At 51.9% G+C, this 26,255-nt stretch overlaps 1 protein-coding gene across 3 annotated transcripts in view; it reads left to right on the top strand.

The window, feature by feature from the left end:
- Nucleotides 1-26,255, top strand: part of ATP2A3 (ATPase sarcoplasmic/endoplasmic reticulum Ca2+ transporting 3) — a 51,579-nt gene that overhangs the window by 12,413 nt on the left and 12,911 nt on the right. For all 3 annotated transcript variants that reach the window (XM_014888010.2, XM_088177082.1, XM_014888009.2), the window contains exons 2-12: nucleotides 7,362-7,379; nucleotides 7,804-7,886; nucleotides 9,057-9,161; nucleotides 9,891-10,029; nucleotides 12,667-12,747; nucleotides 13,140-13,225; nucleotides 14,566-15,030; nucleotides 22,070-22,158; nucleotides 24,587-24,689; nucleotides 24,901-25,032; nucleotides 25,814-25,939. In XM_014888010.2, coding sequence (XP_014743496.1) covers nucleotides 7,362-7,379; nucleotides 7,804-7,886; nucleotides 9,057-9,161; nucleotides 9,891-10,029; nucleotides 12,667-12,747; nucleotides 13,140-13,225; nucleotides 14,566-15,030; nucleotides 22,070-22,158; nucleotides 24,587-24,689; nucleotides 24,901-25,032; nucleotides 25,814-25,939 — 1,427 coding nt within the window. The remainder of the gene's footprint in view (nucleotides 1-7,361; nucleotides 7,380-7,803; nucleotides 7,887-9,056; nucleotides 9,162-9,890; nucleotides 10,030-12,666; nucleotides 12,748-13,139; nucleotides 13,226-14,565; nucleotides 15,031-22,069; nucleotides 22,159-24,586; nucleotides 24,690-24,900; nucleotides 25,033-25,813; nucleotides 25,940-26,255) is intronic.

Here is a 26,255-nt window from a genome sequence, read left to right as displayed (position 1 = left end):
TTGGTGTGATGCCACACTCCCTCCATTCCTGTTTCCCTCTCTCTGGACACTGGGGCATGGTGGTCGTGGCTTTTCCTTCAGGAATGTCACATCTGATTTTCTGGGGAGAAGGAGACAGTGTTGGACTGGGTTTGCTTGGTACTTTGCTGCTGTTGGGGGGCACATCCAGGAAAATTGCATTTCCTGGTCCCCGACCTGCTGAGATCAGCTCAGCTGGCCAAAAAAAGAAACAAATGAGCCTTTCAGCTTTCCTCCTCCCACTGCAACAGTGAGGGTGTTCTCCACCGGGACCCCATCACTGTCCTGGGGGGATCAGTGCTGCTGGGCTGGGTTCAGAACCTGTGAGTTTGGAAGAGCAGTGGGAGGGGAGGGTGAGCAGCTGGCCTGGAGCTCTCTTTGCCCCTGGAAGCCTTTTTTTGTTGCCATTTTTTAAAAGTTTTTTGCCTGCCATTGACAGTGTCCAGGTGCCAGTGAGGAAAACGGTTGGATCATTTTCCCCTAAAGCGTTGCCTGGAAAACAGCAAGGATGTTTCTGGCCCTTAAACCTCTGCTATTCATCCTCATGTGCTACTCACCCACCCCGGGCTGCTGCCATCCCCAGCTGGCCTGGATTTGCTCATTTTTGGGGCGGTGGATCCCCCAGCCAGAAGAGTTCTGGGCTTTTGCAAAGTGCAGGGCACAGCTGGAGCAGGCATGAACGCTGGGGAATTACAGGAACAGCAAACCAGTGGTGTTTGCCGTGGGAGGGGGGGTTGTATCTCGTTTATTTTATCTTTCTGATGCCTTTTGAAGCAGCCCCGAATGAGTGGCTGTTTCTGGTGTAAGTAAACCTCACCTGGCACACAGGAAAAAGCAGCTGTGAGGCGATAGGCAAATAAGGAGCTAGGGCTGGAGGGCCTCCCCACCCACAGCACACCCAGAGCCACCACTGCCTTCTCTCTGGAGGGGAGGGCACAGGAGGAAAGCAGCCTGGCTTTGGGAGCAGTCCTTGGGGTGGTGGAGGGCAGGGGAAGGGCTGAACCCTCTGGGACCAGCTTGTGGCACAAAGCAGAGCTTGGCTGTGGCCACATGGCACAAGGATGGGGATGGATGCCCCATCCCTGGAAGTGTTCAAGCCAGCTTGGGCAGGGCTTGGAGCAAGCTGGGATAGTGGAAAGTATCCCTGCCCAAAGCAGGGGCTTGGAACGGGGTGATCCAACCCAAACCATTCTGTGATTGTGTGCTGCCAGTGCTGTGCCTGCAGCCATGAGCTGGTTTGTAATGCAGGGTTATTGCCTGTGTTCCTGGGCACAGCTGGAAATGCTGGTGCTGCAGGGCTCACACACTCTCCCTGCAGCTGTGCCCACCCTGGGCTGTGATTTCCATGTGTGGGTGGTTGGGGTCAGTGACTCCCCTGCCCAGGGGTGCCCTGGGACAGCCCCAGCCACGCTGGGTCTCAGATGGCTGCTCGGCTGCTGGGGTTTAACGTATGGGGCTTTTCTGGCAAAGGCTCAGTGAGCTTTGGGATGTGTTTGTCCCCATCTTGGTGCAGGAGCGTGTGGTGGCTGTGGGGATGTGAGTCTGGCTCCAGCTCCAGCCCCTTTAACTGCACCCTGAGGTGCCACTGTCCCCAGCAGAGCCACCTCCTGCCCTGGCACATGCAGGGGTGCAGGGCTGGCCCCAGGGATGCAGGGTGCTCCTGGAGCTGTGCAAAAAGGAAAGTCGTGTGGGTGAGTTGAAATCACACACAGCCAGGCACTTGGATCACTGTGCTTTGTCCTCTGGGAGCATCAGGGAGCATTAGCACCATTAGGCTTTGAGTGTTTGTCATCCCAGATAGCCTAAAACACCCGGGCACACAGCTCACTAACGCTGGGTTTCACACTTCTCACCTGGAGGATGAGGAGCAGCCCCACACTCCATCCTCGGGTGGGATTTATGGGCTGAGTGTGTGTCAGAGCACCCTGGCAAAGCCTGTCCTGGTCGTGCAGCCCAGCAGTTTTGGATTTTGGGGGTGGTGTGGTGTGCTGTGCTGGCTGTCAGCAGGGATGAGGCAGAGCAGACATCCCTGCAGGATGGGATCCCAGATATCCCTGCAGGATGGGATCCCAGATATCCCTGCAGGATGGGATCCCAGACATCCCTGCAGGATGGGATCCCAGATATCCCTGCAGGATGGGATCCCAGATATCCCTGCAGGATGGGATCCCAGACATCCCTGCAGGATGGGATCCCAGACATCCCTGCAGGATGGGATCCCAGACATCCCTGCAGGATGGGATCCCAGATACCCCTGCAGGATGGGATCCCAGATACCCCTGCAGGATGGGATCCCAGATATCCCTGCAGGATGGGATCCTTCCCATGCAGCCGGCCCTGGGAAAGGCAGCCAGTTAAAATAACAATTTATCCTGCCTGCTGTCTTGTGGGATGGTGGAAGGATCCCAGAGCAGCCCTGCCTGGGTTCCTGCTTTATGTCACAGGACAGGAGCTGCTCTCCCAGCTGGGGTTGTTTTAAGGTTTTCTCACCCTTTTCACTGCTATTTTACTGCCTGTCAGCAGAGTCCAAAGGAATTGGATGCATTCCTTATTTCGTGCTTCCATTTCCCCTTCCCTGCACATGGGAATAAAGGCAGGGGGGGAAAAAGTGATTACAACATAGAAATATAGCTTGACTTAAGTTATTTGGAGCAGCAAGTTGGGCCTGGGTGTGATGCTCATCATTATTCTCCCAGAGAGCATCATGCTCTTCCCACATCATTTGGGGGCAGAATTGTTTCCCATGAGAGAAATCTGATTTTTATCCAAGGGAAGCTCCTGAAATGGTGAAGGAAAATGGAATTTCAGTGTTCACCCTGCAGGATGTTTGCTGTTGTGGGTTGCACTCTGGACTTGAATGTGCCTTGCCACGTGCAGTCCTGTGAGAATGTCACCTTGTGCCTCCCTTTTCCTAAAGCAGAGTGGGATGCAGTACCTCAGTGCAGGATGGGCAAACACCAGCTGCTGTAGGGATGTGCTGCAGGGATTTTTGCTCCTGCTACAGCAGGAGAAGCTCAAACATTTCCTTGAAGCTCCCCACCAGCAGCCTGTCGCAGTTGGTGTTTGCTTTGGCCAGGGAAGCGGGGCTGGGTGTCCCTGGGGACACGGAGGCTGTCACAGAGCCCCGGGGCAGCCGCCTGTGCTCCTGGGTGGCACCGATGTTTATTTACCTTTTCATCACCTGATTGCCGTGCCCTGCCGTGCTGCAGGCGCCAGCCCGTGGGCTGCCAGCCCTGTTTGAGTTGGCAGGAGCTGGAGATCAACTCCTGCTAAAATAGCCCGACGCCAGCCCCACGTCTGCCCAGGGTGCCAGGGCTCCCTGCAGACCTCAGAGCATCTTGTATGGATATTTTACAACCTGGTGTGGGCCAGTGTCACCACATGATGTGATGGCACACACGGAGAGATGTCGTGATGTGACAAGCTCAGAGCAAACGCTCAGCAGTCCCTGGAGCTGTGGATGTGTCCCTGCAAGGCAAAGCCCTCTGAGGTGGTGGGACTGGGGGTACCCTAATCCAGAGGGGACAGTGCTCTTTTGCTGGTGGGAACGGCCCTGTGACATCCAGGCTCCCATCACCCCTTGGCATATCTCCATTTTCTTGGCTCTGCTCTCCAAAGCTGTGATGCAGAAGAACTGCAGATGTATCCACAAGCTGCAGGTCCTGTGATGGGGCTGCTCAGCTGGGGAAGCTGGATATTTATGGGGCGTGTGGGTGATCCATTTTGGGATTCCCTGAGCCACCATTGCCACTTTCCCCTCTTGATGGTGTCCCTGCAGTTGTGTTCTGGCTGTATCAGGGAGCTCGTGCCTAGAGCTGGATTTCTGTGCTGAGCCACCATCCAAAGCAAGGGGCTGCTCAGGTGTCAGCCAGGAGTTTCCATTTCAGCCTCTGTGCACTCACCTGTCCCAAGGCAGTGACAGATTTGGGATTTTGCTGGTTCCCTGCAGGGTGGGACATGGCAGCACTGCTGGTGCCATGGGGCTGACTCACACAGAACTTGGGGCTTGGTAAAAGTAAACCCTCTTATTTCTAGTGACACTTTGGATGTGACAGGAAGAAGCTCCAGCCCCAAACCTTCCTGTTTTCCAGTGTGTTTTTATATCAGTTCACACCCAAAGATGTGAGCTTATTGTGACTTTCTGCCCTTTTTCTCTGGGTGTTTGGTTGCTGAGCTGCCACACGAAGAGTGGTGGAAGGAGTCAGTGATAGCAGGGAGCTGCCTGGTTGTCACTGTACTCAGAACTGGGGTTTGGGAGGTGCCTGCAGCAGCATTGCTGGGTTTGAGGTTTGGTGACAGTGATGGCAGTGTGTCACTGTGCCACCGCAGGGTTGCAGCTGCCTGCCCCAGGGCACGTGTTTCCTGAGCTCACAGAAACCCTGCTTTAATCAAGATCTCATGCAAAGCCCGGCTCTGTGAACGGCAGTCCTCATGCAAACACAGTGTGGGAGAAGCACTGAGAGCACTGGGGTGTTTCAGGTGGCTGCTCAGGGTGGAAAGTCACCCCAGGGCACCACGGCTGAGCCAAGAGCTGTGGGACCCCCGGCTGCCTCCCCCAGGCACCTGCCTGCCCTTCGCCCTCTTACCTTGCACGACTGCACCCTTAAAAGTGGAGTCTGGATGGAAATAGCAGCAGCAGATCTCTTCTACTTTTAATTTTGGAGGCTCTCTGGGCTGGGGAGAGGAAGCTGGGGGTGGAGAGGAGCTGGCTGTGAGAGGACAGGAGCCACTTTGCTCTGACACGCTCTGTAGAGTCACTTGAAACACTGAAGGTGCTCCAAGATTAATTTTTTTTTTACTATAAAAATAATTATAGGCATGATGTACTGGTCTGTGTCTCACAGTGGCAGGGGATCAGAGTAACCTGACCCAGGGGGGATGTGGGTTTGAAACAACTCACAGTGGGTGTGTGTGTGAGGACTGAGGACCTGGTACAGTTTGAAGCATGAACACATTGTTGTTTTCACTGGTTGGTTTAGTGAAGGTAGGTTTGGTTTGGGTTTTTTTTCATTCCTCTGAATGAAAATAGGTGATGGAAAACAGACAAGCAGGTTTTGCTTCCTGCTCTCACTTAGGGCTCCACAGTGGGGGTGTTTGGAGACAGCCACAGTGGTGGGGCATCAGTGCCTGCCTCAGGCTGATTCCTCCTGGCCTCATCTGGTCCCTTATGCCCTCCCAGAAACACAGGGAACTGCAGGAACATCTTGTTTTATCATGGAATTTTTAAGGGTGGAGAAGACCTCTAAGTTCATTGAGTCTAACCCTGTTAGAGCTGCCACCTGTTCCTTGTCAAGTACACAGAGAGATCTGGGGAGAGGAGAAGGCTCTGGGAGACCTTAGAGCCCTTCCAGTGCCCAAAGGGGATACAAGAGAGCTGGAGAGGGGCTTTGGAAAAGGGATGGAGTGACAGGACAAGGGGAATGGCTTCCCACTGACAGAGAGTATGATTAGATGGGACATTGGGAAGGAATTCTTCCCTGTGAGGATGAGGAGGGCCTGGCACAGGTTACCCTGAAAAACTGTGGCTGCCCCATCTCTGGAAGTGTCCCAAGGCTAGGCTGGATGGGGCTTGGAGCAACCTGGGATAGTGGAAGGTGTCCCAGCCCATGGCAGGGATGGAACAAGATGAGATTTAACTTCCATTCCAACCTAAAGCACTGGGGGATTCTGATGGGTGCAAAGGGAGACAAGCACCCGTGAGCCACCAGCATCAGGGGGTCACTCCTGTGTCACTGGCTGGGTTTTTGGGGTCCCTTTGGGATCCCTGAGACTGCTTCTGCACGTTCCCCAGCCTTGCCCAGATGGAATTTTGGCTCGTGGGGAGCTCTCAGACCAGCAGGATAAAGAAACTGGGATATACAGAAAGGCACAAATCCATGGTTTATTCTATGAAGGCATCCTATCTACCTATACCCATGGCTATTGTTTTACAGGGGTTTTTATATCTTTTGAGGGTTTTACAGTTTGCACCAATTACCAAGGGAATTCTACATTCTAACCAATCCCTGAGGGATTTTACATTCAAAGCTGGCCTATGGATACTGAAAGAAAATGAGCCACTAATATTGAAGGAAGCTGGATTCCTTTTGTATTTGTCATTTCACAGCCATTTCTTATCTCTAAGCTATGGTTTTCCAAGGAGCTTGTTCTGAGGATGCAGGGAGACTTTCTTCTTTATTTTCTGCTCCCTCCACACTCCTGAGCCCTCCCTGGCTGCAGCACCTTACAGCAGGGCCAGCACAGCTCTTGCTGCCCAGGGGCAGGAGGATTCCCTTGGAGGGCACCAGGGTTTGTGCACTGATGCCTTTTCGGGGCTACCTAAAAACAGAGGCCAGACAAAATTAAGGGAATAAAAAGTGGTTCTATTTATTGAAGGGTCTTCAGGTACATTCAGGGCAGACGAAACCCCCCAGGGGCTACACCCAAAATGGATGACAGGTCACAAGTTTTCATGCTTTTATAAATTTGGTCCATTTGCAATTGGGGTTAATCTTCCAATTGCAGCTTCAGGTAATGAAGTCATTTACCCCAAATTTGCTCCTCCACTTCACTTTTGTTTACATCTCTCAGGGCCTGACACAGTGAGGTGTCCTTGATTCCAGGCCTGGAGAGGAATTGTTGTGTCTGACCAAAATGGGAAAGCAGTGACTAACACTCTGTATGGAGTTTAGAGTTATACACTAAAGAATTTCAGGATTACAAATATATGGAAAATATAAAAGCTAAAATTTTAAGGCATCACATTGTGCAGTGGTCATGGGACCCATTGGTGCATGTGAAGGTCATGGTCACCTCCTGGGGATGTGGGAATCTTGGGCAGTCTGGGAATCTGGGAGCAGCGTGGATGGAGGCTCTGCACCCACTGGGTGGGTTCAGGACAGCTTGGAGCAGCTGAGCATCAGCTTTGGATTTGTTTCTTAGAGCATTGCAGGCTGTAAAGTACAACAGATTAATAGGAAATATGGTCTGAAAGTTACAGTCCCCAGTAGGGCTGTATTGGGTTTCTGGCAGGGCATTTTATGGGATGGTTGGACTTCTGTGCCTTGGATTTGGAGAGGGCAGCTCCTGAGGAGTATTTTGTTAGGCAGGCTGAGTGCTGGAGCCACTTGCAGCAGGGAAATGATGTTTCCAGGGCTGCTTACTTGGTGTTGGGCTGAGAAGTTTGAGGACAGGCCACCTTGTTGTGGGAATTTGTGCAGAAAAATTTGCATTTTGGGGTACTGAATGAACTGCTATGCATAAGGGAAAGGATTGCTAGTCCAGGTCCAAATCACTGATTATCTTTTTATTTTTATCGTTTTTTGCTGTATTGTGCTCCTTGGGCTGTTGATGAAAACCCACAGAGCTCCCTGCAGAAGAAGGTAAGTCATGGGCTGGAGGTGGCAGTCCATGCCTTGAGTCTGGGTGGAGTGTGCTGGGGACAAGGAAGAGAGAATCTCTGGGGTCTTTTAATCTTGGTTTTAATCTCAGAGAAAGCTGGACTGACAGTAGAGCTTCCCCTGTGATGGTGAGGCTGCCCCTGTGAATAGAAACACAGAGGATTTGGTTTTGGTAGTTAAAAACAGGAAGTAAAACCAGGGCAGTGCCAGAAATGGAAGCATTTCATTTTAGAGAGAACCCCCCTCTGCAATGCCACATCCTCACCAATGCCCATGGCCAAGGGGCACCAGAGCAGCCCTGAAGGAAGCAGGGATGCAGTTCTCTGGGTGTTGGGGCTCAGTGGGACCTGTCTCCTGGGGATTTTCTGGAGCACTGACTGTGCTTGGCTTCATGTTTTCCCACCAGGAAAGTCCCTCTGGGAGCTGGTGCTGGAGCAGTTTGAAGATCTCCTCGTCCGCATCCTTTTGATGGCAGCTTTTCTGTCCTTTGTAAGTACCCAGAGCTTGGGGTGGCACCTTCTGGGGCACACAGGGCCTCAGGTGACATCCAAAGAGGAAAGGAGAGCAGGTGTGTGTGGGAGATGCAGCAGCAGAGCAGTGGTTTCTAGGGCATAGAGGCAATATCACTGCATCTGCTCAGAGATGGGACTGGAGGATTTTTCAGTAATGCTGATCCATCCAAAAGTGATCTCAGACAACTCCCTGGGCTGCCTTCCCCTTTACACAGGGCTTTTCCAGGCTGGTGATTTGAGCCTGGTTTGCAGTGCCCCAGTACTGAACTGCCAGTTCAGTTTTGCCCACAATCTACCTTGGGAACAGCTCTGCATGAGGAGATGTTTCCCATCAAGGTGCTGGAGAATGATTGATTTTTTGGAGTGTAAGTCAGTGTGTTTGGCAGTAGGATGGCAAAGCTGAGACTCCTGTCCCTTCCTTTCAGATGTAGCTCATGGGTAGATACAGGGCAAGGCTGGTTCCCTGTGGGGTTTAATACATTCCCAAAACAACATGCAGTGAAGTGAATGCAGGTAAAGCAGGTGTGAAGCCCTGTGCCAGAGGTCAGGTCCTTGTGCCAGTGCCTCTGTGACAGAACAGAGAGGTGTTGCTGTGTTGACACAGTGCAGGTCGATGAACAGTTAAATGGAGTGGAAATATTTGTGTGTGTGCTTCATTTGTACTATGGTATAAGGCCTTTGTGGGGTGGAGAGGGAGCTCAGGGTGGTAGAAGCCACAAGGTCAGTCCTTGCTCTGTAGAGCTGCTCTTACTGCACTGATTATTTGTGGACCTTCTGCCCAGGAGGGGCTGCAGTGCTGCCTGGTCTCTCCAGTTATCAGATCATGGCCATGGTCTCCCCATGGGTGCACTAAACACAAAGAGAGAGATTTTTCTGGTGCAAACACTCATTCAGGCATTGCATGGCTATTTGCTCCAGCCCTATTTATTCAGTGCATTGGCTCATCCCAGCAGAGGACTGGAGGCTCCAGCAGTGGGATATGGAAATTCCACTTTTTGACCAAGCCATGTGGGTCTGGCCACCTCCAGGCTGTTTCTTCTCCAGCAAATAACCACCTGTGGTTTGGCTCTTGTTTCCATCATTCATCTTAAAATGTTGCTGCTCTTGTTTGAACCACATCGTGCTCCTTCTTTTCTTTTGCCACCAGATCCTGGCCTGGTTTGAAGAAGGAGAGGAGACCACGACAGCTTTTGTGGAGCCCGTTGTCATTATAATGATCCTGATTGCCAATGCTGTGGTGGGTGTGTGGCAGGTAAGGCACAGCCTGCCCTTGGGGTCTCTGCTCCACAGGGCTGAGATCCTTCATCTAAAGGTCTGCTTGCTTCATGCCCTTGGAAACTCATTTTTCAAAGGTTAATTTTCATGTTGGCTGTGCTTCCCCGTGCCCCTGCACATATGCTCAGTCGCTGGCTGCCTCTTGGCTCGATTTTTCAGGCTTTCTTTGGCAATTCTTGCACGTTGGAGCTTATCTTGCAGTTGTCCAGGCAAAAACTGCTTGTGTCCTGGCCAGGGCCAAATGCATTTTCCAAGGGAAGGTCTTTGCTCTGCCCACCAGAAAGCCACAGTGGCTACTGCCCCTCACCTCACTGTGTCCCTGCTGGGGGGTGAGCAAACACTTCAGCCAGTGATGCTCCTCTTTTGCATCTATTCATTATAAAGCCATTTATTTATCTGCAGCTTCATCTGAGGTGAAGTTGCTGAATGGGGAGAAATACAATTGGTTGGGATCCACTGCTTCCCAAACCAAGAATGAGATGATCAGCCCCAAAGGTCCAGGCAATGTCCAGGATCTGGTGTGGTTTAAACCAGCAGGAATCATTTTGCAGAGGCTGAAGAAGTCGTGGTGCTTGTCCCATCCATGGTGTAAACGGATTCCAAAGCCAGGGCTGGGGTTTGGGTTTTCCTCTCTTTGCAGTGGGTGGGGAAGGAAGCTGCTGGCAGCAGCAGCAGCAGCAGCAGCTCTGCTCCTCTCTGCTTGCAGGAGAGAAATGCTGAGAGTGCCATCGAGGCCCTGAAGGAGTACGAGCCGGAGATGGGGAAGGTGATCCGAGCCGACCGCAGCGGGGTGCAGCGCATCCGCGCCCGCGACATCGTCCCCGGGGACATCGTCGAGGTGGCAGGTAGGGTGTGGGGTGGGGTGGGATGGGATGGGATGGGATGGGATGGGATGGGGACGTGCTGCTGCCCAGGGGGCTCCCCCAGAGCTGAGGCTCTTCAGCCTGCCTGAGCATCAGGCGGTAGAGAACAGCAGAAAAGAGAAAAAAAATTATCAATTTCTGATGCGGGTTTTGTGTTTTGAGAGTTTCCCATTTTTCTGGAAGAACTAGGAGAACTTTCGATTTTCCACCAAGATTCCCTGTTTCTGGAAGTGGCTCTCCCATGCACATGCCCAGGCCAGGCGTGGGTGAAGGGCCAGTGCTGGGTGCTGCTGCAGCAGCCTGGGTGGGAAGGTTTCCTTGGGAGCAGGGCTGGCTGTCCGGGCACGGTGAGAGGCAGGGGGGATGAGCTGCAGGCTGCTTTTGCCTCTGGGTGGGTTGTACCCCCCAGCCCTTCTGTTGGAGCTGTGCATTACCAGAGCGTGCCTGGGGCTGTGCTGCCTGCCCCAGCAGAGCTGAGGAGGATGCATTCCAATTATTCCGTCTTGTTTGTTCCTAAAATGATGTTGTAAAGCCCCAGAGCCACAAAACTAATCCTCTCCTTTCCTCCTCGTGGCCCTGCTGCTGGAAACATGCTGCAATCCCTCCCGTGCCCAGCCAGCTTGCTGTTATTTATGCTCCTAGTTGGACTTCAGCAGGAAGATGAATACAAAAATAATGGAGGGAGGATCAAGCCAGCCGGATCCTCAGCTGGGTGAGCTGGCAGCACTCCCAAACCAGCTCTGACAATGCAGTCCAGCTGCTGACCTGGCCTTTAATTAAATTAATGAATTATTAACAAAATTCTGCCGTCTTTCCCTAAATCAAGTCCATACTGCCTGCCCATCAGCAGCCCAATATTACTTTTTAATGGCACCATCAGCATTGCAACTAGAATGGAAAGAGCTGAGCTCTCTGGAGGGGTTTTGCAAATTATTAGCAAATTGTGGGTTTAGGAGGTTATGGAAAGTGGTGAGGGTGCTGTCAGGTGCCTGGTAGGAAAGCACACCAGGAGGAAAAGCTTTGAACCTGCCGTGCACATCCAGGTGATGCCCTGGATGTGTGACAACACAGGCAGGAGGGACTGGCTGCTGTTTGCATGTGCAAATGCCATAAATTTGGCAGCAGGGAGCAGGAAACCTGTTACACTGAAACAAGGAGGGGGGTGGCTGGAAGTTGGCAGGCTGCTTAAACCCAGCTGGGTTTTGCCCTTTTGTGACAAGGCCATGGAGGTGAGTCCTGGTGCAGGCAGAGCATCTCTCTGGGAGCTCCACTGGGTGCTGTGAGCCCTGTGGTGCTCGGGCAGTGCCAGTGGGCACAGCCAGGCAGTGTCCTCCTGTTTTCAGCTCTTTCTCTTGGGAGATTTGTGGTGCTGGGGGCCACATGGCACCTGTTCAGTACCTGGCTAATGGCCAGGCCAGCTCTGTTCTGTGCCATGGGATATTAAGGCACTGTGCACCCTGGAGCAGGTGCCACCCCTGTGGCACCAGGGCTCTTTGTCCCTGGATGTTGCAAGAGTCCTCCTCTGCAGGATTAGCTCATGTTTGCAAGTCCTCCTGCCTTTCCCGGGGGAAGAGGAGCTCTTTGCTCCCTCTAAGATGCTCCAGCCCCCTTGAACAGATGCAGAGTCTGAGTCTGTGCATGAAGTGGAGGATTTGGGGAGGTCTGTGCTGGCACCCCCCAGCTCAGTGTCCCCCAGCTAGGTGTGACAGGAGGAGCAGGGCAGGTGTGGCTGGGTGGCAGATGTTGCTGCTGCATCCTGGAGCGTTGGGATGTGCAGCTGGAATAAGTGGCTGGGTTGTGGAGCAGTGCCAGCCCCCTCCTGCTGTGCTGGGGGGGTTTACGAGCCCTGGGAGGAAGCACTCGTTAAAGTCTGGGATTGGAGAGCATCGTTAGCAGCCAAGCCCGCAGTGTTGTGTAAGGGATGTGAGGGGCTGGCAGCCAGGGCTCCCTCAGCCTCAGTATTTCCACAGTGCTGGAGTTGTGTCCTGCCGATAAGGGAGCAGGAGGAAGAGCCAGCAGGAAGAAACCCAGAGGGAAAAGCAGCTTTAAATGGTTCTTTTTTGTTTTTTTTAAGGAAGCACTAGTGCCTTGGAGGGTGGTGTTGGGTGGCTGGCAGTGGATGGGGCAGCTTTCACCTGTGCCCACTGTGCCATGCCAGGAGAACCAGGGATGGGTGTTTGTCTTGGACACAGATTTTCCACATTTAACAGCTTCCAGTCAGCCCAGAGAAACCTGAAACAGGGTTAAGACCACATTAGGAAGCTCAGATTGCTTCAACATGGGGATGTCCTGGTTTTTGCAGGATAAAGGAGAGACAGGGACATGGTGGGGAAGGGGATGCAGCACAGCAGGCAGGGCACCACCAGGGTTTGGCTGGGGGCTGACTTGTAAATTATAGACAGACAAAATTAAGCTTTAACAAAGCTTTAAATGCAGAAATGGGGTATCCCAGTGCAGGATCCTTTGCCAGGGGCTGGACCCTTCATTGCTCCAGGCTGGGTGCTGCTGTGCACTTGCACATGGTTGGTGTCAGTTTGGGGTTTGCTGACCCCATTCCCATTGGGGTGTTGGGTGCTGCCAGTGCCTCCTGACAGAGCTGCTCTGCTCCTGTCCTTGCAGTTGGTGACAAGGTGCCAGCAGACATCCGGATCATCGAAATCCGCTCCACCACCCTGCGGGTCGACCAGTCCATCCTCACAGGTGTGTGGGGCTCTCCTGGAGCAGAGGCTGCTCCCTTCTGCTGTCTTCCTGGAGGCAGAGTTTGGAACTGATGCTGGGCTAAGTGCTTTGCTGGGGTGGGAAAGGGTGGGAGAGCAAGATTTAGATGATGCTTGGACCTTCCCAGGTCCTCAAAGTCACAGAGTAGGTGAGATGTGTCTGGTGCTTGGGTGTTCTTCCTGCAGAACACAAAGCCTGGGGTTTTCCTGTGTGACATGTGGGGTTTGACATCCCCGTGGTGGATGTTTGGATAGTTTGGTGGCACAGTGCTGCTCTAGAGCACTGTGGGGTGTGTGATGCAGGCTTGGAGCAGGGATAAGCTGAGGCTGGAGAGGGAACATGGGTGATCCATCTCTCCCCTCTTGTCTTGGCAGGGGAGTCTGTGTCGGTGATCAAACATGCTGACCCCATCCCTGATCCCCGGGCTGTCAACCAGGACAAGAAGAACATGCTTTTCTCTGTAAGTCCCTTACATCTGTCTCCACCTCTCCTGTGGTTTTCCAAAGTGCAGAGACTGGTGGATGTGGGAGATCTCTGAGCAGAGAAAGGGAGTGCATGCATAAGACCTGAATCCATAAAAAGAGCCCCAAATCCATAAAAATAAGAACCTGCTTCATTTGGATTTCATTTAGGTTGTGGCACATAAGGCTTTTAAATACCTTGGGCAATGTCAGAGCACTTTTTTTTCCGTCAAGTAAGATGCATTATGGATGGGGAAGAGGTTTGTAGTTGAGCCTGGAGCTGTTGCAAATTTGGGTCTTCTCCTTTCTCATATTCTTCTCAGGCAGAAGTCAAGTTCTCGAGGGGTTACAACTCTCAGGAAGGGTTCTCCTACTCCTTAGGGTGGGTTTATATAAAAACCCAAAATGTCCCATTTTCCTTTTGACCAAGAGCTCACGTTCTCCTGTCACAATGAGGAACCCATTTCTCTGCTCAAACCAAGAGGTTTCATGTTGCAATAATTATGTCATAATTATGTCAAGACAGACACTGGCATCACCACCAGTCCTTTATTAGCAAACTTCTCATGCCTTTTTATAATGTACTTCTTTCTGATAACTCTGACTCCTTCCCTCATAGGCAGCTTCAAACAGCCCTGACTGGCTAAACCCCAACCTGTCCCTTACCCAGCCACCTGGGCCTGTCTGTCCCTCACACAGCATCTTGTTACCTCATCTGTCCCTTGCACCACCACATGTCCCTTCCTCCTCACAGCACAGCCAGCAGCCTCCATCCCAAACTGCAGCAAACTCTGGTACTGCCACTTGTGGCCAGCTAGCCCACTTTTATAGCAGCCAAACTCATCGGGCGGGCACGGATGTTTCCACTCCTCAGTAATCAGTACAGGAATAATTCATCAGGAGAGATTGCCTTCTGCACTATCCTTTCAACCTGTCTTTCCCCAGTTTCATCCTCATAGCTGTGGTTACTGCGCTGCAAAGAGAGAGAAAGGACAGCAACTCACACGGACTTCTTTAGGGAAAAAAGGTTAATTTTATTGTACAGACAGCCCAGATTTGAAGTGTGTTATGTGCAGCTAGGACAGGACAGTAGTTCATTGGGCAATTGGGAAAAACATCAGGTGTTAATCTTTATGATGAATTCCACTCTGTTTGTCACCATGTTCTCACCCTGGGAGACTCCTCCCTAACTGAAGCTGCAGTCAGCTTGTCAGCCTGGGAATGGAGCTGAGAGTCAGGAGAAATCCAGGCCTGAAAAGAATTTCCAAGCTGTAATTCCCCAGCTCTCTAAATGTGTGTGTCCACACATACCCACTGTGCTCCTCTCCTCCCCTCCCAGGGCACCAACATTGCAGCCGGCAAGGCCGTGGGGATCGTCATTGCGACGGGGGTGTTCACCGAGATCGGGAAGATCCGCAACCAGATGGTGGAGACGGAGCCTGAGAAGACGCCGCTGCAGCAGAAGCTGGACGAGTTCAGCCAGCAGCTGTCCAAAGTCATCTTCCTGGTGTGCATCGCCGTGTGGCTCATCAACATCAGCCACTTCAGCGACCCCGTGCACGGCGGCTCCTGGTTCCGGGGGGCCATTTACTATTTCAAGATCTCGGTGGCGCTGGCGGTGGCCGCCATCCCCGAGGGCTTGCCGGCCGTCATCACCACGTGCCTGGCGCTGGGCACTCGCCGCATGGCCAGGAAGAACGCCATCGTCAGGAGCCTGCCCTCGGTGGAGACGCTGGGCTGCACCTCGGTCATCTGCTCCGACAAGACCGGCACCCTCACCACCAACCAGATGTCCGTGTGCCGGGTGAGAGCTGGGCTGGGCCCGGGATGCCTGCAGTGAAATGAGGGGAGGGGGCTCCGGGCAGCTCTTTAAAATGCTCTTTGTTGTATCCAAATGATACGGCAATCCACGGGTTGTGGGTGGCAAGAGCCCAGCCTGTCAGCCACAGCTTCTCTAGGTCTGGTTGCAATGCATTATAAAGTTTTCATTACAGAGCAGCTTAATACATGACAACCAATCAATACTTTTACTTATTACTATAGCCTGTCATAACTACTAACATTACCATATTCGTTATTAACTATTTTCCAATCACAAAATGTTAGTATGTTACAGTTAAGCTAGAAGTTGTTTTTTAGTTTTCTTGCAGTTGAAAATTCTGAGATCTTTTCTCTACTTGCAATATTGGATTTCTTGTTTGCCTGTGAAAATCTTTTTGCTTGGTAAAAATATCTTTTTTTTTGAGGTGGGTTTATCCTTTGCTCTAAGTCATAAAATCCCCTTCCAACTCACTGTCTCTTTGCCTTCTAGTTACCCAGTAGGACTGGCTTAGCAATTCTTTTTTTCTCTATCAAAACTTGCTATAATTTCTATTCCTTCTTCAGATTCTACATTCAGAGATCTTTCTGTTATACATACATATCTGTGAGACCTTCCTGTCAAATCCTTATCCTTCCCAACACTAGAGAGGCAGGAACAGAGGCTAGACAGAGTTAAGAGGAATAAAGTGATTATTTATTAAGGGGTCTTCAAAGGCCACACCCTGGCAGTGCCACAGTCATGGCCATGCCTGGATGGCTCCAAGATGGAAGCAAAAGAGAATTTGGTCACGAGATCTCACATTTTTATAGGTTTTAGTCCATTTGTATGCAGGAGTCAACTGTCCCATTAATAGCCTCAAATTATGAAGTTTCATCCTCATTGCTTGCTTGCCTGCCCTCCTCACGTTGTTTGTGCTTAGGGCCTGAAGTTTGAAGAGATTGTCCTTGAGTCCCCAGCTGGAATGGGACTGTTCTGTCTTCAGCACCTGTGAAAAGATCCTAGGAACCCTTAATATAAAACTAAAAGCTGCACACCCAAGCAGAACAGAAAAACTTAAGGCATCACAGGTGATGTGCTTGAGAGCACCCCATGCTGTGGTGATGGGATCTGTATCCTCACCAGAGTTGTGCTGGGTTAGGAATGTGGGGGTGAGCAGGGAGGAGGGTTTATAGGAAGCCCGAGGTTCCCCTGGCCAGGGTCAGTAAGGATCAGGGCTTCTCTTGGCTTGGGTACAATTAAAAAACTCACTTTTATCAGCACTCCGTTGGGGAGGTGCTGTGTTGCAATCTCCTTTCAGGGGTCAATTTCCAGGGAATGTTTCTTCCTGCTGGGATGTGACATTGAAACAGCTCCTGGAGATGCCAATGCAATCAGCCTCTCCTCTCCTCTCCTCTCCTCTCCTCTCCTCTCCTCTCCTCTCCTCTCCTCTCCTCTCCTCTCCTCTCCTCTCCTCTCCTCTCCTCTCCTCTCCTCTCCTCTCCTCTCCTCTCCTCTCCTCTCCTCTCCTCTCCTCTCCTCTCCTCTCCTCTCCTCTCCTCTCCTCTCCTCTCCTCTTGTCTTTAACCAGTGAGAAATCCTGGACCATGCAGAATTACAAAGCCTGGACCCGTGAAAAGCATTTCTGATGGGGGGAGCCCTGGGGTGGTTTGGTGAAGAGTTTGAAGGCTCCTCATCTACCAGAGAGTTTTGCTCCCACACGACTGGCCATGTGGAGAGGTGACTTGTTAGGAAAGCCTGGAAAACCATCCGAGTACTTCTCAGTTTTCCCATTAATCCATGAGTGTCAGGAAAGCTTTTTACATGGCTTTGGCATGTTGTTTTTATAGGAGAACCTTGGAAAATGTGTTGCTGTGGGAAAAAAAGGACCTGGCCAACATCCCTCCTCTCTGACACGCAGATAGTGTGGTGGGAAGCTGGGACAGTGCTGCAAACTGGCCATGGGCTTTGGCCACTGGTTAGCTCAGCACAAACTGCAGATGAATGGAAATGTCTGGTATTCCTGCCCTGTGAGTGATACACAACAAGACAGGGCTGGAGCAAAGTAGGGACCAAGCTGGCCGTGTCTCACAGGAGGAGGTTCCCACCAGCCCCGTGTTCAGAGCCAGGGATGCAGTGAAGTAAGGACAGGGAGACTCCAGTGGGGTCTCCTGAGCTCTGCCCACTGCAGGAGGAGAAGGAGGAGTGACTGTGCCTTCCCAAAGCACTTCCTACCAGAGGCTGTGCTCTTTGAGCTTGGAGGGAAGTGCCACCATCCCCTGCAGTGTGGCACAGCCAGGAGAGTCAGGGTGGGAATGCTGAGCAGGGAGAGGGGCAGAGTGGGGCACTGGCATACAAGGGTTTTGACATCGATTGTTATTTGCAGAATGAACTCAGCAACTTTGCACAAAAAAAAAAAAAAAAAAAGGCAGCAGTTAAAAAGTCAAAGTATCCTCCAGCCCATCTCCCCATAAGCCCATTCCAATATTTGTTTATTCACTTGGCTGGATCCTGGCTGCCAGGGCACAATGCTGGCAGGAGGGCTGGCCCCGGGAGGCACAGGCAGGGCTGTTAATGTTTAATGGACAGGGATTCCCCTGCTGACGTGGCCAGGACGGGGCTGCCCTGGGAGGGGCAGGTGGGTAAATATTTGTGTATTTGTGCTGGGCAGCCCTTGGCATGTCCGGGACACTTTGTGTGCCAAACAGAGCTCAGCCATGGGGGTGAACAGCCAGAATACCCTGTCAATAACCTGGGAAAATGTATTAATTGAGTGTGATTTTATTAACTTGCCCATTAATTGGGTGAGTGCAGCTGCAGGGCTTGCTGCTGAGTGGGCCCTGCTCAGTGTCTCACTGCTGGCATCGGGTCTGTCAGCTGTGAAGTGACTCTTGAGAGGCTTCAGGTGTGGTTTCAAACCCTCACTGGGTTTCAAGAGCTGTGCCATGTCTCTGGGTCCCTCCCAGTGCTGGGTGCTGTTTGAGCCAGCTCAGCAGGACACACGTGGGCCCCAGGTGGGCAGCAGGGCTGGATCTGTGCCCCCCAAAATGAGCCCCCCAAAATGAGCCACCCAAAATGAGGTGCTTCGTGCTTTGTCCACCCAGGGTGGCTCAGACTTTGGTGCTTTTGCTCTGACCTCAAGTCCATTCAAGTTTGCAGTTAGAAAGCCACAAACCCACTCAGTAAGTCAGAGTAAACCTGTGGTTTGTGTCACTGTGTGGCCAACTGGGGGTCTCTGAGGTCACCATGTCCCCCAGCCCAGGGCATGGAGGAGCCAGGAACATCCTTCTCCCAGCCATTAAATAACCATGGAGCAGGGGGAACCTGGCAGGCTGAGAAGGGGCATAGGAGCATCACAGCTCTCTCTGCTCTCACATCTTTAAATCATTCTCCTAAAACTTGCAGCACCCTTTTATGCATCCGACTTAATTTTCCAGGAAGGTGGCATTTGAAAATCAGGACCCAAAGTGGAGATGTGAGCTCAGGGGGTTGGGGGGGAAAGATGCTGGCCCCCCATGTCTGGGAGGAGGTGATTTGTGATGTTTGGCTGTCTCTGAGATGGTTGCTGGTGTTTTGGGGAACAAGGGCAGAAAGGGGTTTATTTTCCACAAAGCTTGTAGCAGAGCCTGGATGTGCAAACTCCCATCCCTGGTGCAGCTGCCCAGGAGCTGTGCAGGCACTGTTTGCTTTGCAGTCTCCAGGGCACTGTGCCTTGGCTCAGCACTGCTCTCTGTCCAAACCTGTCAATAATTACGGGGAGACCTGGCTGGGGGTCCCCAGGGACTGTGCCAGTTGCCAGTGGGTGCCTGTTGGCTGGAGCTGCTTCCAGTGCAGGAGGAAAATGATGCTGATCCATGGGTTGATTGATGGAATAGTGACTGATGATTACAGCTCTTAGAGCTCCAGACAGAGCTCCTGCCTTGTCTGCCTCTCAGTGAGTAATTCTTTTAAAGACACTACAGAACATACAGAGTAGTGGAGATCAATCCTTCACACCTGCCTTCTCCACAAGCCCACAGCTGCTGCTCCAGGGATGGTGTGGGGTGTGTGGTGATCCACGAGTGCCCTTTGCTTTCTGCAAACACACAGAGCAGCATCCAGCTGTGTGATACAGCACTGGGGCTGGGCAGGATCCATGGGACAGGAGAGTAAAAGTGATGCTGGAGCACTTTGGGAGAAGGGTGCACTCTTTGTGAGAATGTAGTTACATTTTTCTTCCAGCCTCTCTGTTGCATTAAAACCCCAATTCACTGTCGTGACTTTAAAAGGTTCAGGGCAGGGAGAAGCCCTGGGATGCTGCTGGATGCTGGAGCTGCTGTTCACTGTGCAGTACAAGAGGTTGGGCAGCCCCTCTGTGAGCCTGGCTTGTCAGCAGCTCCCAGCTGAGCTGCAGCATTCCCACTTCCTTCTATTGCTCCTAATATAATTTATATTATTTTTGTGATGGAAACTTTAGTTCTGCTCTTAACTGCTTAAGACACAGCTATTTCCTCTGGACTGTTTCCACTGCCCACAAACCTGCCCACTTCTCAGTCTGGAAATCTGCCAAAACACCGACAGCCTGAGAGAGCTGGGCTCTTCAGCCTGGGGAAGAGAAGGCTCCAGGAAGAGCTTGGAGCCTCATCCAGTGCCTAAAGCAGCTCCAAGAGAGCTGGAGAGGGACTTTGGACAAGGGCCTGGAGCAACAGAACAAGGGGAATGGCTTTAAGATGAAGGAGGGGAGATTTAGATCAGATTTGAGGAAGGAATTGTTCCCTGGGAGGGTGGGCAGGCCCTGGCACAGGGTGCCCAGAGCAGCTGTGGCTGCCCCTGGATCCCCGAAAGTGTCCAAAGCCAGGCTGGACAGGCATTGGAACAACCTGGGACAGTGGAATCTGTCCTTGGCCATGGAAGGGAGTGGGATGAGATGAGCTTTAAGGTCCCTTCCAACCCAAACTGTTCTGTGATATTCTGATCACACCAAAATCCTGCAAACACCTCTGCAGGGCCCTGGCTGCCCCCATGCTCAGCCAGGCACACAAGCTGGGAGCAGCAGGAAATTTGATATAACCTCTGGTTGCTGTGGGTTATGTAGCACCTTTTTTTTAAAAGGCATGGAAAAATAAGAGAGCTTGGAATGCTTTTTTTTTTTTATTTCCCTTTTCCCTTTTTTAATAAGAAAGACGCTATTGTGAAAGTAATCATTGTTTTGTAGCCATGAGCATTTGAAAACAAACAAGCCCATATCAGGCAAACCCATCAGTGGCTGGGGTGGGTGCTTTCAGCTTTTCTAATAAATGAGTCTGGTTGTTGTTTCAGGAGCCCATTTTCTGAAGAGGCCAGGAGATTTTGGCTCTCTGGAAGGCTAATGGCATTGGATGTCTCAAAAAAAGATGATGGGTGCTTAGGCTTCAAAGGTTCCTTTTGATGTTGTCTCAGACTGGGGGCCTCACTGCAGGTTCTGGTTCTGTCATCTCGGGGGGGGGGGGGGTGTTACCAAAGGAAATAGGATGTGGTTTTGCTTTCTTTATTTTATTGAGTTTACACCTACTGCCAGAGGATCCCAGTGCCTCCAGAGGACCTGGGGCACCTCTTCTGCAGCCTTTCAGCTCCTTATTTTCTTCAAAACCTTTCAGGGGCGCTGATGGGCCCTGGGAGAGGAGCTAAGGGCATTAGCCCAATAAACAGGATATCTGCAAATAGCTGGGGAGCCATGGCGAGGTTGTTTTGGGCTCAGAATTACTCACACAGGAGATGAATGCTTTGAACCTGCTCCTTTGATTTGCCTAAACCTGCAAAATAGGGAGGTGAGGAAACCCCCTGGGGTGTCCTGGTGCTGAACATGCTGGGAATGTGCTCCCCTGAACATGCCCTTCATTGCTTGCCTTGGCCCTCAGCTCGTACCTGGGGACACCTCCTGTGTGGGGGAGGCTGCACTGACGAGATGTTCTTATATTATTAGCAATAATTAATAATAATAGCAAATTAACCTCTGTTTGTTGCCAGAGGAAACGTGGAAGGCAGAGAAGTGGGTGGTAACCAGAGCTGTTGCATCTCTGGTGCTGAGTGATGCCTGCTGATTTCTGCAGCATCTGTTGCTTCCCTCTCCTGGGGAGCAACTCAAATAACCAGAAGAAAATAAACAGAGAAAAAAAACAATTATTTTGAGACAGGTTGGAGTGGGACAGTTTTCCCTGCACCTGCTTTCTGGGGGCACTCAGCAAGTTCGTGGAGCTGAGGAGAGCAGCACTTCTCTGCAGCCAAATTAAATCCTGGCTTCTCCCTGCAGCAAGGGAAATGCATTTGCCAAAACAGTTTTATTTATTTATTTACTTACTTTCTTGTTTATTATGTTGCTTTTTGGCTTCAGTGTGGGTCATAAATAACAAGAAGCAGAAATGAGATTTCTGAACTGTGTCCTTGGCTGGGGCCAGGCCCTGCTCTTGTTCCCAGGGATGCTGCCCTCAAAGGTGGGCTGTGCTGAGAGGGATCATGGGGGAAATGGCAGAGCCTGGGAAGAGGGGAATTTTAATTTTATTTCAGACTTTGAGGGATTTGTCTCATTATAGCAGCAAAAGAGAAACGAGAAGTATTTTGAAAGGCAAAAATCACTAAAATAGAATGTGGGGGACTTCTGTGGCTCACTGAGGTTTTATTAGTGAGCTGAGCTGTGATCCCAGTAAGGCACAAGGCTGGTGGCTGGCAAGGGGTGGCCGGGGCAGCTGCTCAGATCCTGCCCTGCAGAGGCTTCCCAGGGCAGGAGTGGAAACCTTGACCCAGCTCCTTCTCTGCTCCAAGAAAAACACAGGCACCTTCTTAGGAGCAGGCTGGGCTTCTCTCCTGTCCCAGGGAAGGAAAGAGCTGGAGGAGGCAAACATGAGAAGGGCAGAGGAGAGCTGGGAGGATTTGGGGACAGCCAGGAGCAGTGGCTGACCAGGGATGGGCCTGAGCCTGGTGCCAGGGCTGTGGCTGGGACAGTACCAGCTGGTGGGTGTCCAGGCTGGGCACGAGGGTTGGACCAAAAATCTGCTGCCTAATGCTGTGTTTCCACCTCTCCTCCTGGCAGATGTTCATCATGGAGAAGGTGGAGGACACTCAGTGCAGCCTGCACGAGTTCAGCATCACTGGCTCCACCTATGCCCCCGAGGGACAGATGTGAGTGAGGGTCCCCTCTGCAGGGACACAGGGTGGCCTGGGCTGGGGAAGATGGGAGGGGGGGGTTCATGGCCATGGGTAGGGGTGCCCATGAGAAAGGAGGGTTTTCTGTGGTGGTTTGCAGTCCTGCCATGGGGATACCTGCTGGGCACTGTCTTTTGGGCACACTGGGCTTGCAGTGGTGGGTGACTGTGCTGTGCTGTGCTGTTCATGGGGACCAGGGCAGTTGTCTCAGTCCCTCACATCCACCTCCTGCCCCAGGATTTGGGTGGTTCTCAGCCTGGCTCTGCCTCCCCACTGCTCAGCAAAAAGGGCTTCCACACACTTGGCTCTCCCTTTGTCAGCAATCCCAATAAAACAAGCTCACCTGTGAACCAGAGAAGATGACAAATGTAGGAAAGGTGATGAGCAGGGCTTTTTGCAGTAGGTGATGACTCTCCATATTCCTGGAGCCTGCAGTTTGGGTATTGACTGGTGACTGCTGCCCCTGCCCCGAGCAGAATGCAGAGTGGGCAGCTTGTCTAGGAGCCACCAGCAATGGCCAAGGGACCTGGCAAACAGCTGAAACCCCACAAGGAAAGTGCTCCCCGAGCCCTGTGTCCACAGCAGGGATGGCTCCCGTGGCTGCTGTGCCCAGGGCACGATCCTGCTCATGGCAAAGTGTGTCTCAGGGCAGACGTGGGCTTTGCAGAGCTGCAGCCCAGCACAGGGAGTGGAAGCTGGGGGCTTTTTCCTGGGGTTTTCTGCTGCTGTATTTATTTATTCCTGTTCCTTTGGAAGAAGGTGGTGGCCCTGAGTGTGGCAAAGTCTGGGAAGAAGGCAGATGAGGGGCTCAGCTGGTGGTGGAAGCACTCTCTGCTCCCCTTTGCTTTGCTCAGTGATCCCAGACACATTTGTCACCAAGGTCCCTTCTGCTCATCCATGGAGCAGCTGTAATTCATCTCACCCACAGACTTAATTTCATGAATATTTATGGAGCCAATTTGATCCTTGGCTAGGAATCTCCATTAAAAACTGAGCCAAGTCATAAGCTGGTATCAATCAGTGCATTTCAGTTAAAATTGAGGAGGACAGGGGGGCTGAACTTGTGCCTGCCAACCTCTGAAGCTCAGAGTCCCCTATCCTCTGGGGACTGCTTTTAGGGCCACTGTGTTGGTCTGCCACAATTTGTGTTGAGTTTTGCTTGAGCCCTGTGCCTGTACTGGATATTGAGAGGGGTGTGTGGGTTTGCTGAGGTGTCACAGAGAGAACTCCCCTTACCCCAGGGCTGGTGGGACTGAAATGCTTGTTTGCTTTAACCTGGCCATGGCAGGGGGATATTTCATGCTGGACCCTGGGTTTGTTCATGTTTCTCCCAGCACATGGCTCTCACCTGGTCCATGCAGGGACTGCTGAGATGGGGCTGTAACCTGCCATCCCTTCCCACCAATATCCGGGGGATCACATGCTGCAAAAGCCATGCTTGGTGTGTCCACAGCTCCCTCCTCCCTTCCTGTGAGCCCAGGGCCAGCATGTCTGGGCAGGAGCAGTGGATCTCCCTTCCCACTCACAGCCCAGTGTGGCTTCATCTCCCTCAGCAAACAGATTTTTCAGATTTTCTTGGCTGCTCCGTGTTTTCCGCTCCCGAGCTGTAACAAGGGCTCCAAAATGTTCTTTCCATTGGGAACCAACAGTGGAATAAGCTGATCCTAGTAAATGCCTGACAAATTATTTTTCCAGCCAGCAGATGACCGGCTGGGTTTATACAGCTCTAACCTGCAGTTACCTCTGCTGGAACCAGGATAATTTTTTATTTCCTTCAAAACCACTGCTACCATTCCTGCCACCAGGCGAGGAGAAGCATCTGGCTTGCCTGGAGTGCTCAGGGCTTCTCCTTTCCACTGCTATTTAGGAAGCAAAGATCACAGTTCACCACTTGCTTGGAAGCAGTCACAGCAGTGCAGCTGTTAAAGCTCTCTGCTGCTCCTAAATGCTCCCTTGGGTTCCCTATGGAGTGTGAAACAGCATCACAGGGAGGAGAAGGGACTTGCTGTTGGTTCCACATCTCCTGTGGATTCCAAGCAAATGGAAACCCCTGAGGAGGTGGATGTTAACATGAATTTCTTTGCCCCTTTTCTGGTCCATCACCTTCATCATCAGCAGCCTGGAAGCAGCCCTTGCTTGCTCTTTTGAACTTCTCTGCAGCCCCCCTTATTCTGGGCCACTTCCAGAATTTATTTGCCTCCTGTGATATTTTATTTGCAATTTAGTCCTGCCCCATTTAATAAAGTACAATTGCCAGCACTGGTGCTTTAACTGGGCTTTTGCTTTTGCTTCCACTTTTACAAGAGTGCTACATAGGCTATACATGCCCCTAGAAGGGATCTTTAGGCTGAGCTAGCTGTATTGGAGGTGTGAGCTGGTGTTGGGGTTGTTTTTTGTGCCGCAGCCTGAAGGACGAGCAGCCGGTGCAGTGCGGGCAGTACGACGGGCTGGTGGAGCTGGCCACCATCTGTGCCCTCTGCAATGACTCCTCGCTGGACTACAATGAGGTGTGGGGGCACCAGGGCCAGGGTGGGATGGGGAGGATGCTCTTGCTGTGCTTCAGAGCAAAGCCAGTAGAGTTTGTCCCTTGGGATCCCCTTCCCTGGCTTCAGCTCATCCCAAGGGGATGCTCTGGTGTGGTGGGTGACAGCATCCTGGGTGGCTGCAGCACATCCAGGATGTGATCTAAAGCTTAAGCTCTTTTGTTCTGCCCTCTAGTCCAAAAAAGTCTATGAGAAGGTGGGGGAAGCCACTGAAACAGCCCTGACGTGCCTGGTGGAGAAGATGAACGTTTTCAACACAGATCTCAGCAAACTCTCCAAGGTGGAGAGAGCCAATGCCTGCAATTCAGTGAGTGGGGAGAAGCCCCTGTGGGCTGCAGCACTGGGGGATGGGAGGGAGAGGAGGGGTTTAGGATGTCTGATATTTGGGCAATAAACACTTGCAGTGATCTAAGGGACTCATTTGGCACAAGGATGTGATTTCCAGGCTCTCATGGTGAGCTCTTTTTGGAGCAATGGTCCTTGAGGACCAACCTACATGGGGCTTTGGAGCAGGTGATTCCTGAGGCTCCAACTCAGTCCAGTCCCTGCTCAGTCAGGAGAGACCCTCTGAGTGATAGCCCAAGCTCTGGCTGCAGATGAGGAAGTTTGGAGTTATCTTTAGGTGCCCAGTTTGCACTGAGCAGCCCCCCTCCAGCATGAACCAAACCCTATTCCCCAGAGCTCTGCCTGCCCCAGTGACACTTACTCCTTGGAAACATCTATTTTTGACATGAAAATATCTTATGCTGGCTATTCCCCTACTCCAGCGTCTCCCTGTCCTCCTGGGTGAAAATACACTTTATTTTGGGTCTGTATTTCCTCCACTTTAGATCTTAAAATGTCTTTACTTGCTCAAAGGGCTCTCTGTTCCAGCATTTGTTCCCTGGATAGGTCTGTGCAGGTTGTAATTAATCTCCTGACTCCTTTTGCATATGGAAAGCTTGTAAGCTTTTAGCCCTGTCCCGTGCTCCCTGGCTCCTGTGGCTGCCTTTCTCCTCCCATCCCAGGACTCAGCAGGGTTGCCAGGCAAGGCAGAGAGCACGAGTGTCCCTGGCATGTCCTGGCTCAGCCCAGTGCTGTTCCTGCAGGTGATCAAGCAGCTGATGAGGAAGGAATGCACCCTCGAGTTCTCCCGGGACCGCAAGTCCATGTCTGTGTACTGCACTCCCACCGGGGCTGGCAACAACTCTGCTGGCAGCAAGATGTTTGTCAAGGTAGGGACAGAGCACCTGCAGGCTCCACACCCCCTGCACACCCAGCAGCGTTTGGCTGTGCTGCACAGGGCAGTGATGATGCTCTGCAGTTCCTCTCTCACTCTACCTGCCTGGGGATCCAGGTAGGCTGGTGGGGTCAGGGAGGAAGTGAGGCTTTGTCATGTTGATTAGGGAAAAAAGGGAGGGAGATGATTTAGAGGGAGGAAAAGGTGCCGAGTGTGCTGATGCTGGGGCAGGGGAGAGCTGCCCTCGTGCAAAATTTGGGCACTTGCCTCTATTAAAGGCTTGGACCCTCCAGATGCCAGTAATGCCCAAA

This window comes from Sturnus vulgaris, chromosome 21 (assembly GCF_052056855.1).
Source record: "Sturnus vulgaris isolate bStuVul1 chromosome 21, bStuVul1.hap1, whole genome shotgun sequence".
Classification (NCBI taxonomy): domain Eukaryota; kingdom Metazoa; phylum Chordata; class Aves; order Passeriformes; family Sturnidae; genus Sturnus; species Sturnus vulgaris.
The sequence above is the reverse complement of the archived record's forward strand: the minus strand, read 5'-3'. Positions and strand labels throughout refer to the sequence as shown.